General features: G+C 37.7%; 1 protein-coding gene across 1 annotated transcript in view; it reads left to right on the top strand.

Annotated features, from left to right (window-relative positions):
- LOC125038986 (F-actin-uncapping protein LRRC16A-like) overlaps window positions 1–17,500 on the top strand; it is a 111,876-nt gene that overhangs the window by 78,775 nt on the left and 15,601 nt on the right. The window contains exons 17-25 of the mRNA XM_047632704.1: window positions 681–788; window positions 1,041–1,196; window positions 2,940–3,095; window positions 6,343–6,412; window positions 10,981–11,206; window positions 12,794–13,024; window positions 13,289–13,401; window positions 13,630–13,775; window positions 13,989–14,169. Coding sequence (XP_047488660.1) covers window positions 681–788; window positions 1,041–1,196; window positions 2,940–3,095; window positions 6,343–6,412; window positions 10,981–11,206; window positions 12,794–13,024; window positions 13,289–13,401; window positions 13,630–13,775; window positions 13,989–14,169 — 1,387 coding nt within the window. The remainder of the gene's footprint in view (window positions 1–680; window positions 789–1,040; window positions 1,197–2,939; window positions 3,096–6,342; window positions 6,413–10,980; window positions 11,207–12,793; window positions 13,025–13,288; window positions 13,402–13,629; window positions 13,776–13,988; window positions 14,170–17,500) is intronic.

Here is a 17,500-nt window from a genome sequence, read left to right as displayed (position 1 = left end):
TACACTTACACATACTCATACAGACCTCCTTCAATCCATAACATAAGGCCAACAAAAGCTTTTGGTTCATTGTTTTGGACAGGAATAACTGAACAATAATGTAAGTACATTTGAGGGTAAGCATATCCAAAGGTATTCTCAGACCAATTGTCTGACAATGCATTTATTAAATGCCCTGTATTAAGTTTAGACTTTCATCAACAACAAAAGCATCAATATCTTTTGTTTAATGCACTATATCTTATGGCTGTAGTTCATTAATGTGAACAAATCTAAGTTCTTGCAAGTAAGACAATGAAGGGAAGAACATAAAAACACACGAATATGATTAAGGCCTCTTCTATTTATTGCTTCTTCAGGGCATTCCCTGAAGAAGCAATAAAAGGAAAATCCTTCGTCATACATTTTTTTTTTTTTTTCGTTCTTCCCTTCGTTGTTGTACTTGTTCACCATGAATTATACACATATAAGTGCTTGAGAACACCTATGGATGCATGTACCAACATTTACACAGCCACATTCATCATTACCGTCTATATATATGTAGATGGATATAGTAAATTTGAAATTTATGTTGTAAATTTATTTCTTCATTTTTTTATCCTTTTTTTTTTCAGTTTCAGTTGTACTGATTAAGTTATTCAAGGTTTTTAACTTCATTTTTTGTTCATTTTCCAAAGGACACAGTTGAGAGCATGGTTAGGTCTGCACAAGACAAGTGTCCCAACGTCTTGAGCGAGGAGAAGGTGGTGGACGACGTAAGGGCTGCCTGCCTGGCTAAGTCGCAGGTATGTCTTCGAAGGACGACTTAAATGAACTCAGTTTTATGATTCTTATGTAAATCTTTTATTGGATCTGATGTGAAAATGCAGAAATGATTGTGAAAGGAGAGAAGGTGGGGTAGTGTTTGGCTGAAGGGGATTTCAAATATTAGGTATGATAGGACACTGAAATAATTGTGAAGTATAAGGAGCGATGGGGAAATTTCTCTTTTTCTATTCACTTTTGCTCTGGTGTTCATATTATTTGTTCTTCGACAGCTATCATCCCAGTTGGTAGAGACTGCCATCGTGGAGCAGGCTGGTTCAGTCATCCTCAACAAGGTGAATGAAGTCAACCTGGCCATTGCATCAACTGTGTCTGATAGGGTGATTGATGAAGTAGTCGACTCCCTGTCCAAAACGTGCAAGAACTTGGTAAGTAGAGCTACATAAGAGTACTCCTTTCATGTATTAATGTTCCCTTAGGTCTGGATAGCTTGTAGATACTGAAGTTTCATTGTGACAGGTTTTCTTTGAGGAACTAGTTTATATTATTCATATTTATTTTTGACATTAGCATTTGATTTTTTTTTTTCATTTATGTATTTATTTATTTATTTATTATTATTATTTTTTAATAAATGAGGTAGGCCCTACATCTTATTGGCTAGATGATTTGGACACAGTGCCATCAAACAAGATCATTTTAAAAGTTTTCTTAAATGAAATATACTTTGTGATGTATGTTATTCTTTTACACTGTTATCCTCTGAGAGAGAATTTTATGATTTTTACTTCTTTTGATATGACATTTTCTTTAGCTTTTCTTTTCTCTTATCAATGTTGAGTATTCATTCTTTACTTGTATTTCATGACCCTGCAGCAGAACCTGGTAAGTTGATATGGCAACATGTAAGGATTGGTAATAGCTGCCACACTTAGCCGCAAACAGTGCTGTCGTAGGGGATGTCTAGAATGACCCCATTTGACTGTTGAATTTCCATGTAGTTTTATTATGTTATCAACACTTTTATGTTTTTATGGTTTTAGAGAAAATCTTTTTTTTGATTTTGTAGAAAGCATAAGTGCCATCTGGAGGGCATTGAGAATGCTCCTCGTAACTATTAGAATGGATTAATTACAGAATGTTTTTTTTGGACTGAAAAATCCAGCTTCAGGCTCAGAAAACGTTCTACTGACTGTAGATAGTTTGGCTGCATTATGCATAATTTTTACAAGCTACACTTTTTTAGAGCTTATTGCTATTTTGCCATTTGCATGAAGTAAAATTTAATATATCAGTACGGGAAGGCAGAGAAATTAATCATTGAGAAATACTAGCATATCGTATTTTTTGAAGAGTGACTTACTTTTTCTTTTACTAATTTGATTGATCACATAAAAGCCAGTTGTGGTTATGAAGGTCATATCAAAATAGCAGAATGTAGAGGTGAATTCTGTGGAGTGCTTTTGTACTAAATTCGGGTTCTTTGGTCAATATATGCTGTTTGGGCAGTCAAGGAAAGAAAATTAAAAGGTATATGGAGCTTACTAACCACATAATTTCTGCAGAACTTTGTATCTATTTGTGAATTCTTCAGGACACTATCACTCATCATATCACAAATGTTTAAAAATGCAAATAATGAACAGCTGTTATTGTATGATAACTGTTTTATGTTGAACATTTATTTGCAACTTTGGTATGAAAGGATAGATGTCATGATTATAAAGACAAAGTGGCAGTGGCTTCATTCAAATAATTTTAGAAACAGATGGAGCAGGGCTTTTCTAATTTGGTTGTCAAAAATAAAAGTTATATTGACAGATTGCAGGCATCCTTGTCTTTCTATTTACTTTTTTCCTCTCCCTCTGCCTGTAAGGAATCTTTGCATTTTCAATCCTGTCATTTATTTGTAGCTTTTTTTTCTGTAGACCAGTGAGAATGACCCAGATTTAATTTCTTTCATTATCCTTGTAATTTTTTGGAAGGAGATTACCATTTTTTTTTTTTTTTCTATTTATCTTGTTAGACCTTATGCAAATACTCTACTTCATTATTTTCAATATTGGTGTTTTCAAATATGATTTATATACTACTCTTTTTATATCATGATTACTATAACTACATATCACATTCACTTCAGAAGGTCAGGACAGTTGTATGTTTCTTTACAGCAATCTGGTGAAGGGCCAAGGAAGAGGGCTTCAACAGGAACTGAAATGGGAAGTCGCGAGCGAGGAAGCAGCGAGTCTTCGACACGCAGTGAGCGCTCTGACACAGTCAGCCAAGGGGACGACACCACCAGCCAAAAGTCTGACCCATCACCACTGGTCAGTTTCTTCTGAGTCGTGTTGAGGGGATTTTCTTGTTTGCTTAATTTTTTCTTTATAGGTTTACTTTTTTTTATTTTGTTTTAAACATGTTTTTCTTCCTCATTATTGATTTGACACTAATATATGTGTGAGTTTAGATATTTCTTAAAAAAAAAAAAAAAAAAAAAGGTGAATTACTTGCTATCCAATGAAGCTTGATTACTGTAAGTGTGGTAAATTTGATTGGACTTGTGTAATTACTCAGGGATTTACAACCAATATTCCCTGAATTCATTGGTTAGTTCAGTTTTATTGGTTAATAGAAAAAAATACTTTATCAAAGGTGATTCGGTTTCTTATTCTGCTTTGGAAAAGATGGAAAGCATGGCTGGTGCAATGTGGTTTGCAAAAATATGCAGGGCATGTAAAAGTCACAATTTGATAGAATTTGCGGTGAACGGAAGGCACTGTTTGAGTAAGGATTAGCTGATTACTGTCTATGGCCCATGTCGTATACAAGTTACGTATTACATGTGCAGCCTCTTTGTAGCAGTGCATTTACACCTCAGAAATTTTTGAGTCTTTGCATTGAAAGTATATATTTGTGAAGGAAATGATAACTTTGATATAATGATATAGCACTAATGTCACTATCTCATACAGCCACCAGTATAAATGGTGTGGCTGATTATTTTTGCAGAAACAAAAGCATTGAAAATTGGTACTTAAACATAATTTCAACTATTCCTGGCCAAGCACCTGCCAGCCAAAGCATCATTTGTTCAGGTACAACTGCCTATTATTCTGTTCATAGTTCCATTTGCACTCTTGGGGCGCACATCCACTTTCAGTACATAAATAGTGTTGCTGACAAGCCCTCATCCATTTTTTTTAAAGCTGCATATTGCACCATTGCTAGTTTAGAAAGTCCATCTGCAAGCTTGTGAATTGTTGCAGTTAAAATTGGTGCCATACCAACTGCTGCTAGTGCTGCTATGATAAAATTTTGAAATGAGTATGATTCTGCTATTACGTACAGCCATTTAACCTCAAACCACACAATAAGCAGTACCAATACACACTTTACTGAAAGAAGATTTGTAGACCTGCAAATTAAGAGCTTCCTAATGTTGAGTTATTCTGAAAATTTATGAACCTTATGTGTTTATTCCTGTTTATGCATTTCTTATTTTTATTAAGAAGTTCCTCCTGAAGAATATTGACTACTGGTTTTGCACGGGGTTCATTATTTACCAATACTCTCTCTAAAATATATGTGACCATGCACAGAGGTATATATTTTGATGATTGTTTTTCTTGCTTTGAAAATATTTGTTTTTATTTTTTTATGTTTATGGAAGATATAGATAAGAGAGATATTCCAATGGTTATCTCTAGACAATACTGATTCTGTAGATAGGCATTTAAATGCACACATTGCTTACTGTGATTCATATTGTTATTATCTCTTGTGATTTATGTATCTGCAGTTGATTGTGACTTTGGTGGCATTTATAAGGCACATATTTGTATTTTTAACCATGCTACTCCTGTTTGGTGTTGGGTGTTGATCTTATTTCTCTGTCTCCTTTTTTTCCCTTCATGCTGACTCACAGAAATTGGAATATTTGAATCTCGTAAGTACTTATTGATGTCTTGTGTTTGCATGCTTGGTTGATGCACTGCAATCTCCTGAAGTTTTCTTTCCCAGATGTGTGAGTGCGAGACTTTTTCTTACTGACGCTGTTTTGCATGGTCATAATGCCATTGCTGTTTATTAATGTTACTTTTTTTTGTGTACTTTCAAGGGCTTAGTGTACCTTCTAATTCATAAAGATTTTCTTTTTAGATTATATAACATCTTATTAGAAATATTCAATAAGTTATTGACTAAGAAATCACTTTCAGGATAAGTATGTGACAAACTAAGAGTAGACTGAAAAACAGGTGTTTTTGTGGTCTTCAAATTAGTTTGTTTTATAAATATAACTACTACCAGTTTTATAAAGTGGGAATTTTTTTTTAGCGATATGTTTAGACTTTATTTGATGAACATTGCTTTTTGTCTTGCTAAAGTTATTTTTGACTTCAAACTATGTGTATTGAACTTTTGAAATACTTTCAGTGATGTAAGGCTGAACTGTTTTGTATATGTTGTGTGATTTCTTACCTGTTTACAGGGTACCCCTTTTTGCAAAGGATTAATATAATGTTAGACAATTTTTTTTTTTCTATATTGCATTATAGTCTTTATAAAGAATCTATGCTTCTTCCTGCTTTTTGCTGAAATCACTTCAACTTTATTCTTATGACTTTCTTAACAACTGCTAATGACAGTAATAGTTTCCAAGAACCACTGACAACATTGTGACTGACCTTCATTTGCCTGTTATAATAACAGAGTGCGCACCTAAAAAGTACCCATTCTTGTGTGGATTAATGCATGTAAGCATCTCCTAAGGGGAGGAATGTCCATTCTACGTACAGACTTCATGGACAACTTATTAGTAGGCAGGGTTTTTTTCTTTTTTTTGTGTGTGTGTGTGTGTGTGTCTAGGCTATGAAATATTCAGTTGTTTTTTTGACTGTGTTTGTGTGATTTCCGTTCCAGCATTAGAGAGAATCAAAGTAAAGTGTTTTTTGTCAGCAAGAAATGCTATTACAAAAGCAGTATTTCATAATATGATTCAAAGGAAAATTACAGAATTTTGATTCAAGGACAATAGTAGGTGGATAGTATTAGGATGAATACTACTTGCCTTTGATGTAAAGATTAATTTTACTGTTTTTGTGCATGCAGTGCCGCACTTATTTTCTTTATTCACCTGAAACTAATTAAGTGATGATATTTTTTTTCTTAGAAAGATGATCTCACATCTTTTGTATATGATTTAAACCAGGAAGAGAGTAGGATTTAGCTATTACAGTTTTCAAGTATTCTATGCATTCTGGCATTCATAATATGGTTAATAGTATTTTTTGTGAAGTGAGAAAAATGAGAGGCAAAAGGTGTAGAAAAAGAACAGAAATTAATTGCTGGACCTTGTATTTTATTATTATTTGTGTAATAGGTCTAGTGTATGTTTGTGTATTTATTTCAGAAGTTTTGTTTGTATTACAAACAAGTAATCTAAAGTAATGTAACTTATTTTTACACCTGCTTGAATTTCAAGCAGGTGACCCAGAAATTTATAATTTCTGGTGCCCCTTGAACAAAATTTTCAAATTGTAATACATTCTGAATCTCATCTCATCTGTGTTATAGGCTACCCCGCAGCTTGCATCAAAACGCAAGAGTCTCCATGGAAGAAAGTTGAGGCCACAGAGTGTTGTAGGTGAGTACATTTTGATAAGTAAGAACAAGATGGTAAATTTGGGCCTATACATTCCATAATGTCTTGTATGGTAGTTTTAGCATGCTTACCTACTTAGCTTTGAAGATATCTAATAGAATTTTAACTCTGATATTGTAGTTTTATGCAGAAATATTTTCTCATGCTTTGATTGCATGATGGTGATCAGTTTGCAGACTTAAAGCATGAATAGAACTTTTGCTTTTCACTTGATTTCAGTGCAGTTTTACCTCTGGAAGCATTAGTAGAGCTTGTAGATAATCATCCCTAATTTGCTTGATTCCCCTATACCACTAATCTTTTAATTTGCATGAACCAAGGGTACAATGATAGCATACAGTGACAAGGCTTTTTCTTATCTGATTGCATGCTGATACTTTGGATTGCTCCTGTCCTTCCAGATTATGCTGATGTTCAGGCGGCCTTGAAACACCGAACTTCAGTCAGTCGATCTAGTGCAGAAAATTTTTTGAGTGACGGAAATAGTACCGATAGCATAGACATTTTATGCAGGTCATCAGAGAGCCTAGATATGGACACAATCATACACTGGGGCAGAGATGACAATTTAAGATACAAGGGGGAGCTACTGATGTCTCGTCCTCAGTCTTCCCCATTTGAAATCAGTCAAAAATCACAAGATTTATCACACAGAGCACACATGTCTATGGGTATGTCATGTGAAATCAAGGTAGTTGTGATTACAGAAACAGGGTTCTAAGAAACATGGTGTCTGGTTGTTTATGATACTTGAAATAGTTTTTGTTATATTCTAGGAATTCACTCGCCTGTAAAAGGAGAGTGATTTTTCAGAGAAGGAAAATAATGGGAGATTAGCAAGGACAGGAGAAACTATTGTTTTCTTTATTTAGTTGAAATAAGAAAAGGAATAAGATAAACAATAAGACTTTGTATTGAAGCCAACATATCTAATCAAAATTAACTGGACTGAAACTTGAGATTATTTTGCCCATATTCTAAGTCACACACACACCACACTCACACCAGTCCTGCACTAGGTCACTAGTGTAGGAGGTAAAAGTGCTTGACATGGATTCCACCAATTAATATTTGTATGTCACTAATTCTATAGGGAACAAACATTCTATTTTAGGAAACTTGCTGCTGACTCAGGTTTCATATTTGTTATGTTGTAAGTTTTGTATATCTCAATGAATAATTAAGTGATTTCTTACCATTACTAGATGTATCTTAATATTATTTTTAGCTAGATTCGTATACAATAAACTTATCGATGCTTGTTTTGTAGGACTGTTGTGAGATCACCTCAAAGTAATATTTAGAATTGTTTGGTGCACTAATGCACCATCAAGGTTGCCAGCTTTTGAAAAAAATTATTTGTTTTTGAGTTTGTTAGCTCTTTATATGTTAAAAGAATTATATTCAGAAAGTGGAATATCTGAAGTTTTACATAGTGACTAGTTGTGTTGAGCACTTTTCAGAGTTGGCAGTCCTGGCCACTTTGGGAATTCACCATAGGCCTTTCAAAGTCAGCAGCCCTAGTCATTTTAGGGACTTCCCAGAGGCCAGCCCACACCACTAGCATTATTAGCCTAGGTCTAGGCTGGTGTGAGAGATCTAGAATGTGGTTGTGTCATACATTGATAGATGATGGGTATTGCTGTCATCACATTAGCATTATAAATAGAAAATTTGCACTAACTCTTGATATTCTCATCACCTGTATTGGCTTAATTTTAGATCAAAGCTTTGGTATTAGAACATGCTCATCTTTAGTTGGTACCAAATGTATATATTATAACAAGAACTTTTAAGAGTAATTAGATACTCAGTTGTTTATATCTGTAAGGTTTATAGTAGTCCATTAAAGATAATGGTTTTTAGTATTTAAGTTACTTTAATAATTTTCAAGATTTTAATCAGTACCATGAACATGATTTATTAACCACAATTAGAAGGATAGAGAGTTGAGAATAAGTATGCATAATTCCAGAGAAATTGTCAAAGAATCCATTCAGTTTTTTTTTTTTTTTTCTTCTTCAGTTTGCATGATTGATTGATTCCATTTTCTCCCCTTTTATTTAAAATTTTCAAGAAATTCCATATACAGAGTATGCATGGTTTAGTGTATATGGACCCTAAGATATTCTCTGCTTGTTTGTCTGTCTTTCTGTGAATCTGTCTCTTCCTGCTCATGTCTTGCAGTCTTTTTAAAGGGTGTTAAACAGTGAATGATGAAGGTTTGTGTAAAGGAAAGTGACTGTAATGTTGGATTGGAACTTAAATCCAGTAATGTTTTAGTAGATGAAAATCGTTGAAAGAAAAATATATAGGAGAATGAAAGCCTAAAGTTGTATGTCAGCTATGCATTTGTAGTGCCTTTCAGCATACAGTTTAAAAAGAGATGTGATCAGTTTTCTCCTCTGTTTTATTACAGTATCAACAGTATGTTATTTGTGTCTGTTGAATAGATTTTCACTGTATAGCAGTTGCAGTGTTTTAGTTCAGTGAAGCGATTAATTTTTAATTCCTCAGTTGAATTGAAAGAGAAGATAAAGAATCAATCTTATGGATTTTTTTTTTTTTTTTTTTTTTTTTTTTTTTTTTTTTTTTTATCAAATTATAATTTACATGAAGAAAACCCTTCAGTCACTTGACTAACTTCAAGTCACTAATCAGTTTAACACCCAAAAATGTCATCCATTTCCTAGTGCAAATGTGGAGGTCAGGCAGGTAGTGTGAATAGAAGAGGTTGACTCTCCTAGAGCTTGTTTGTTTTAGGTTTGATGCATGCAGTATGTTTTCAGGCATTATAAGTGGTTTGACTGAGGTAGACAGCAGTCAGTCCACGCGTGCAGTCAAGTCTGTTACGTTGCCCAACTATAGCAAGGAGAAGGGTAGGCTGCCATGACTTAGTTTTTAATGTATTTTTATCAATATCCTTATTTGTATTTATATTTAGTCTTGGTTTTGGCTTGAACTTCTTCCTATTTCTTTACCTGCTGTCATAAGTAATTAGTCTTCATTGTTTTTACATATTTAATTTCCTTAATGTATTTCTTCCTATCAAGTACTTTTGGTTTTCTGTCATCTTTATTTTATCATTCAAAAACACATTCATGCACACACTTCCTCATGCAAAACTCTGCATGTGCACTACACTCAACCCCACCCATTCACCCCAACACCCATCCACTTGCTCACATTCACACCCAACCTCCCATACCCTACACCACACACCCCAAACCCCAAACCCCAAACCCCAAACCCCAAACCCCAAACCCCACATCTCACCACCACCTCTCACCCCTACCTCTTACCCCTACCTCTTACCCCTACCTCTCACCCCTACCTCTCACCCCTACCTCTCACCCCAACCTCTCACCCCTACCTCTCACCCCTACCTCTCACCCCTACCTCTCACCCCTACCTCTCACCCCTACCTCTCACCCCTACCTCTCACCCCTACCTCTCACCCCTACCTCTCACCCCTACCTCTCACCCCTACCTTTCACCCCCCACCTTTAACCCCCACCTCTCACCCCCACCTTTCACCCCCACCTCTCACCCCTGCCTCTCACCCCTGCCTCTCACCCCTACCTCTCACCCCAACCTCTCACCCCTACCTCTCACCCCTACCTCTCACCCCTACCTCTCACCCCTACCTCTCACCCCTACCTCTCACCCCTACCTCTCACCCCTACCTCTCACCCCTACCTCTCACCCCTACCTCTCACCCCTGCCTCTCACCCCTACCTCTCACCCCAACCTCTCACCCCTACCTCTCACCCCTACCTCTCACCCCTACCTCTCACCCCTACCTCTCACCCCTACCTCTCACCCCTACCTCTCACCCCTACCTCTCACCCCTACCACTCACCCCTACCTCTCACCCCTACCTCTCACCCCTACCTCTCACCCCTACCTCTCACCCCTACCTCTCACCCCTACCTCTCACCCCTACCTCTCACCCCTACCTCTCACCCCTACCTCTCACCCCTGCCTCTCACCCCTACCTCTCACCCCAACCTCTCACCCCTACCTCTCACCCCTACCTCTCACCCCTACCTCTCACCCCTACCTCTCACCCCTACCTCTCACCCCTACCTCTCACCCCTACCTCTCACCCCTACCTCTCACCCCTACCTCTCACCCCTACCTCTCACCCCTACCTCTCATCCCCACTTTTCCACACACCCTACTAACATCATGTTTTGAATTTCTTTTGTGGCCTTTTTTTTTCATTTTGAAGTACACTTACAGTTCCCTTCATACTTATTATTTTGTAATGAGTAAAAAAAAAAAAAAAAAAAGGGATTATTGGAACTTTAGAGGAATATTCTTTACTTATTTATTTGTCATGTTCTTTGCTTCTTGGTGATTTTTAAATGCAAATTGATTACATTTTGCTGCTTTCTTAATTTCTTTTCAAGGAGCTTTGTAATTTTAAAAAGTGATTAAAGATCATTAGATCTATATACACAGATATACTTATGCATAACACACACACATACATCAAAAAGTCAGGAGGTTCAAAATCACTGAAATCTTGTTCCTTGGTCAAACAGCTGAGTCATTAGACAGTGTGTCGGAGTTACCAAGCAGCTGTGGACAGCTGCAGCACTTGGGCAAGGCCAGACCTCGAAGAGTGAAGACCAGAGCCCCAACCAGACCCATGGGCAGAGCTGATCTAGTCGAGGAAGACCATGACATTTCTGAGGGCGTTGACACCTTCTTCAGGCCTGGGTCATCAACTCCCACAACACCCCTCATCTCCCCTGACTCGGAGAACAGGTTAGTATGATATGAAGTTTGTTGTTAAAGAGCCATCTTGTGCATACAACATATAAAGTGAAATGAGAATGGAGTTGTGATTTTTCTTTTTATCTCTCTTCATCTCTTTCTCTATGTCTTGCCTCTCCTCCCCTCTCTCTTCTACTCTCCCCACCTCCCTCTTCTCTTTTCTCTTTTCTCTTTTCTCTTTTCTCTTTTCTCTTTTCTCTTTCCTCTTTCCTCTTTCTTCTTTCCTCTTTTCTCTTTTCTCTTTTCTCTTTTCTCTTTTCTCTTTTCTCTTTCCTCTTTCCTCTTTCCTCTTTCCTCTTTCCTCTTTCCTCTTTCCTCTTTCCTCTTTCCTCTTTCCTCTTTCCTCTTTCCTCTTTCCTCTTTCCTCTTTCCTCTTTCCTCTTTTCTCTTTTCTCTTTTCTCTTTTCTCGTTTCTCGTTTCTCGTTTCTCGTTTCTCTTTTCTCTTCTTTTCTTTCTCTTTTCTCTTTTCTCTTTTCTCTTTTCTCTTTTATTCTTTTTTTATGGCATTGTGCAATTTACTTAAGCCAGCTGTAAGGAAACTGTGTTGGTGCGTGTATTTAGACTATGTTTGTATTTAAAGCCAGACCGGAGTTAGCCAGGACTCTCAGTAAGTTGATGAAGCTAATGAAAAATAAATTTTATGTTTATTTTCATGCTTTTTTACACATGCATTTACATAAATACGAACCCTTGCACACACAGACAGACATTGACAAAAATATACAGACACTCTTTTGGTTATGAAGTAGTTAGATTCCTATATTCCTTGGAGGCATCATCAGTAAGCACATCCTGCTCTCACTGTAATGTGAAAGAAGTAAGCAGTCACATTGTGTGTGAGGATGTACTGGTATGGCTACCTGAGTGATGGTTAGAACACTCTTGGAATCTTGTATGATAATCCTAAGTCTTGTTACATTTATTGGCTTTCCAAATTTATAAGGGACAATTTAAATTATTTTGGGAAATGGAGTATCTGTATTTAACTTCAGAAATTAGCAGAAATTGGTTTGTGTTTGATATTTTCACAAATGTATCATGTGTTTGTGTATATGGAAGAGAATAGGTGAGTAATGGGTGAGAATGGGAAAGTGGAGGCATGTGTATGTAAGTGTGCACTATATTAGTATATTTGAATTGAAAGAGAGAAATAGAGTGCATGTGTGTATGCATGTTTTCACACTTGCACATGAACATATTTACATTTACAGTCTTGAAAAGCCCATCCACTGGTTTTATTACCCAAAGGTAATTTAAAAAGATAGCTCTGTTCTCATTACTTGTTTCCTATTCATTGAAATGAAGTTATATAAGAAGGGACTAATAATATTGAAAGTATTGTCCTACTATCTTGGAAACAGTGAATGGGTTAGCTACAAAATAGGTTTATTTTTTTTATAGAAATTTTTAACTCATTGCTTAATATTGCTTTTGCATTATAGTAATGCTTGGATAATGCATGTATTGAAGAGATTATATATATATCTATAAATATCTTTTCACATTTGCATTAACATCCTACTATGGGTTGCAAAATAGTACATTAAACATATCTCTTCAATCCCTGCCCTTTACAGCCCACGGCTACTCAAGTATGGCTCCACCTCCTCCGTTGAGAGCTCCCCCCACACGGGCGGAGCGAGAACTGGCAGTGAGAGAGGCAGCATCGAGTCACTCACGCGGTCTGACTCGCTGGCGCGGTCGGAGTCAGACGTGACGAGGGAGAGCCCACGGCCGCGCACCAAGTCTCGAGATACGGAGGAGGAAGATGAGATGGAAGATGAGGATCAAAGCATAGATGAGAAGAGGTAACAGAAAGAACATCTTTGTTGTTTGTATAAACAGCTTATAAGTATATAGTAAATTTGTAGGGAAAGAAGGTAAAAAAATTATTTCTTACAAGTAGGTTGTATGATAAATTTAGAGGAAAGATTAATTCTTTGTCTTGTACTGTATATGCATGTGTTTTTTAGACCTTGTTACATATTTGAAGTAACTCAAAGATCTAAAAAATAATTTGTATCTATATAACACCATCAAAGGTCTGAAAGCTTTGATATCTACTCAATTAGCCGCAGTGTAACCAGCCTGATTGGAAGACGAGCCAATGAACCGATGTTGAAGAGATCACCAGATATGAGTGCAAGAAAAGCCTCAACATCATCAAACATCAGTTCTATGGATGGTGGGTAGACTGCTTGGTTGTGCTGTCTTTTGTATTTTATTTTAGATTTTCTGATTTGATAGTTAAGTGATTAGATTACATTTACAGGAAACAGTGAGAAGAAATAATCTGTAAAGAGAGATATCTTGCTCCTGAAATTTTATACAGACCGCTATTGCTGCAATAAAAAAAAATCTTTACCAAAAAATTGCAATTGCTGATCTAGCTCTCATGCTGTCTCCCAATCAGACAAAAGCCGCAGTGAGGAAGATGGGAAGGAAGATTCTCCCCCAAGGAAAGTAGCTGGCTTGCCCAAGTTCGGAATGGGCATCGGAGGAAACATCTTGGCGGAGATGAAGATGATGCAGGAGAAAAGAACTTCTGTCTTACCAAAGGTAAGCTTTAATCATTTGCACCATCTTTGCTTAAGTCTGTATATGCACGTGTTTATATGAGTGTGGATGAGTGTGTGGGAGTGTGGGAGTGCGTTTGTGCACATGTGCTCATTAAGAGTATTTATGTGCATGTACATGTGTTTGTTTGGGTGTGGGTTAATTTCAAGAGGATTTTTTTATGAAAAGCAGAAAACTCAGATCCTGATCCCACAGGATGAAGACAAGGATCGTGATGAGAGAAAGGAAAACCCTTCAAGCAGCTTGCTCGCAGGTGTGAGGCTGCGGTCCACAGGCCTCGCAGACAGCCTAAAGTCTCCTACCAATGGCTTCCCAAGAGGATCCAGTGGCAGCAAATCTCCAAACTGTAATAGGGATTCGGTTATTGAAAACGCAGGTATTGTGGAATGATTTGTTGTTCTTTTTAGCGGTTATGTTCGTGATTGATCGATGATTGAGAGCTTTTAAGTCCCTGTCACTGACCTTTATTGATTTATTTAAATAGTTTGAATTTTTTTTTTATGTATAGGAAATGATATCCTGAATGATAATTAAGCAGAGATTAGTATAGAATAGTAATGCAGATAAGTTGTCGGCAGTTCAGTAAAGCAGTAAATTCACATTAGTAAAAGAAAAAAGTCAACTATGGGAGACATGTAAGAAGCATTTTTCTTCTCTCTCTATTTGTAGTTTCAGCAACTCACAAGATCATATGAGTCACAAAGTGAATACAAAATGATTGTGAATTTCAGCTCTGAGAATGGTCGACATTTATTAGCTGTTGCGCGTCTAAAAATTCTAAGTTGCTTTGTCTTGCCTGGCCATTGTTCTAAGTGCTTCTGAAGTATGTGCACCTGAGTTGGAATGAGGATAGATTTTTAAGTTCTTATCCTTTTTGCCATCCTGGAAGGTTTCAGATTTTAAAAATTGGGAAAGAAATTGCGTGTCCCTCAATGCTGGATAGAGTTCTTTTGTTTATAAAAAGGCTTTACAATTATATTTTATTTTCAAATATTCTTTAAAAGAAATTGATATGACAATTAAATGCTTTATGTAATTAGATATGCATCTTACAGATTTGAATTGAGCATGGACTGACTAAACAGACATGTTCATTGATTGTGAAATTGCTTGTGGCACTTTTGTTTATATTCTCTTATTTAGTTTGATTTCCTTTTTTTTTTTTTCTACTCTGATAATACATGTCTTTACAAAAGGAGCAAAGTGCCACAAGCATATTGTATGCATTTGTTTGATGCTTGATAACTAGTGAATTCCTTTAGTTATGAAAGTATAAACAAAATCATGCAAAATATGTTCAGTATTAAAGTTAAGCTCAGAAGAAAGAGTTTGGTCAGTTTTGATATGGAGAATAACTGTTTCATATCTAATAAAATGTTTGAGAGAGGCACGTATACTTGCATGTATACACACATGTTCAGTCATTGACTCATTATTTGCATTAGCATCCTTAGCATCGCAGTCCATTCATGAATTCACTGATTCACTGATATATTCATTCATTCATCAATTCACCCACTCACTCACTCACTCACTCACTCACTCACTCACTCACTCACCCACCTATTTTTTTTTCTACTTCACAATACAAAGAGTTAACCATCAAAACTGACTGAGCTCAGACTGGTGTAACGCACTCTTTTGTCATTTGTTTTGCCTGGCTTCTTTGTTTTATTTGACCGTATGCATATGTGTGGGGCTCTCTCCAGGACCCAGCCCGAACACCAAGCCTGTGATCGCCGCCCTCAAACCTAAGCCCCCTCCCCCTCTTGCACCTAAACCGCGACCCAAGTCTGTCATTGGAGGAGACCAGAGAGCAGGTAAACAATGCATCCAGGGGCTTGTTCAGTGTGTAGGAACCAAAGGTGGATTTGGTTTGTGTATTGTAGAGAAAAAGGTATGTGTGTGAAAATATGTAGGTGGACATAAGCACACACACGCTGATATATAAGAACTTTATATTTTTTTTATAGTATGTATTATATATTTCAATTTCTTAAATAAATCTCTCTTGCAAATGAGAGTAGCTGTTGATATGGATGTACAAATGAGTTTCATATTAATGTGGCAGGAAATCATCTATTCCTATAGCATATCCTCAGAGATCTCTGGCAAATAGGTCAGCTGGTGAACAACTGGTTAACCTTGCCATAACCTAAATATCTCCATGATTTACCCAGTTGTGTTTCAATTTTCTTATTCTGTTCCCTATTATGCTTAATCCTCATTTGGACCTAATGCACTCAGAGACTGTATGGTTATTCTTTTTTAACCTCTCCTGCTCTTATTTTCCCCTAACTTAGTGTGCTCTCTCAGTTTTACTGTAAACCAACACAAGGCCTTGACCCAAAGGTTTATTACATTCAAAGATAATCATGTGAATGGCATGTTAATTTCCTGAAAGTCATTTAGAAAGACAATTACACCAGAGGGAGCAGAACTATTCACTCATGGTTATTTTCATATTTTGAACACATTAATATTGATACTCGTATTATGGCTACATCTTGTGTTCTCTGTACTGAGCAAGTTCCAAATTGAGTTGTCCATTTGGAGTTTTTCCTTTTGTTTGGTGTGTTCAAATGTTGATTGGATTGGTGCCTTTATACTAATTTGCTTTTTGGTCTAACTGATTATCTGCCTTCACTGTCTTTTCCTCTCATTCCTTCCTGTGTTTTCCAATGCTCCCCTTATTCATATCCCTCTATTCTTTTATTTCTTCTTTCATCCTTCCTTCTTCTCTCCTTCCTGCTTTGCATTCTTTTTTTTCACTCGTCTGCAAGTCTTCTTTTGTCTCTCCTTTCCCTCCCTCCCCTCCCTCCCCTCCCTCCTTCCATCCCTCCCTCCCTCCCTCCCTCCCTCCCTCCCTCCTCCCTCCCTCCCTCCCTCCCTCCCTCCCTCCCTCCCTCCCTCCCTCCCTCCCTCCCTCCCTCCCTCCCTCCCTCCCTCCCTCCCTCCCTCCCTCCCTCTCTCCTCTCTCCTTCTTCTGTATTCCCTCATTTCGCCTTCTCTCCCTTCTTTCTCTCTTTCTCCCTCTTTCTCTCTCTCTTTCTCCCACTTTCTTTCTCTCTTTCTCCCACTTTCGCTCTCTCTTTCTCCCACTTTCTCTCTCTCTTTCTCCCACTTTCTCTCTCTTTCTCCCACTTTCTCTCTCTTTCTCCCACTTTCTCTCTCTTTCTCCCACTTTCTCTCTCTTTCTCTCACTTTCTCTCTCTCTTTCTGCCACTTTCTCTCTCTTTCTCCCACTTTCTCTCTCTCTTTCTCCCACTTTCTCTCTCTCTTTCTCCCACTTTCTCTCTCTCTCTCTCTCTCTCTCTCTCTCTCTCTCTCTCTCTCTCTCTCTCTCTCTCTCTCTCTCTCTCTCTCTCTCTCTCTCTCTCTCTCCCCCCCTCTCCCTCTCCCTCTCCCTCTCTCTCTCCCTCTCCCTCTCCCTCTCCCTCTCCCTCTCCCTCTCCTCTCTCTCTCTCTCTCTCTCTCTCTCTCTCTCTCTCTCTCTCTCTCTCTCTCTCCCTCCCTCCCTCCCTCCCTCCCTCCCTCCCTCCCTCCCTCCCTCCTTCCCTCCCTCCCACCCTCCCTCCTTCCCTCCCTCCCTCCCTCCCTCCCTCCCTCCCTCCCTCCCTCCCTCCCTCCCTCCCTCCCTCCCTCCCTCCCTCCCTCCCTCCTCCCCTTCCTCTCTCCCTTCCCCTCTCCCTTCCTCTCTCCCTCCC

This window comes from Penaeus chinensis, chromosome 26 (assembly GCF_019202785.1).
Source record: "Penaeus chinensis breed Huanghai No. 1 chromosome 26, ASM1920278v2, whole genome shotgun sequence".
Lineage (NCBI taxonomy): Eukaryota > Metazoa > Arthropoda > Malacostraca > Decapoda > Penaeidae > Penaeus > Penaeus chinensis.
The sequence above is the reverse complement of the archived record's forward strand: the minus strand, read 5'-3'. Positions and strand labels throughout refer to the sequence as shown.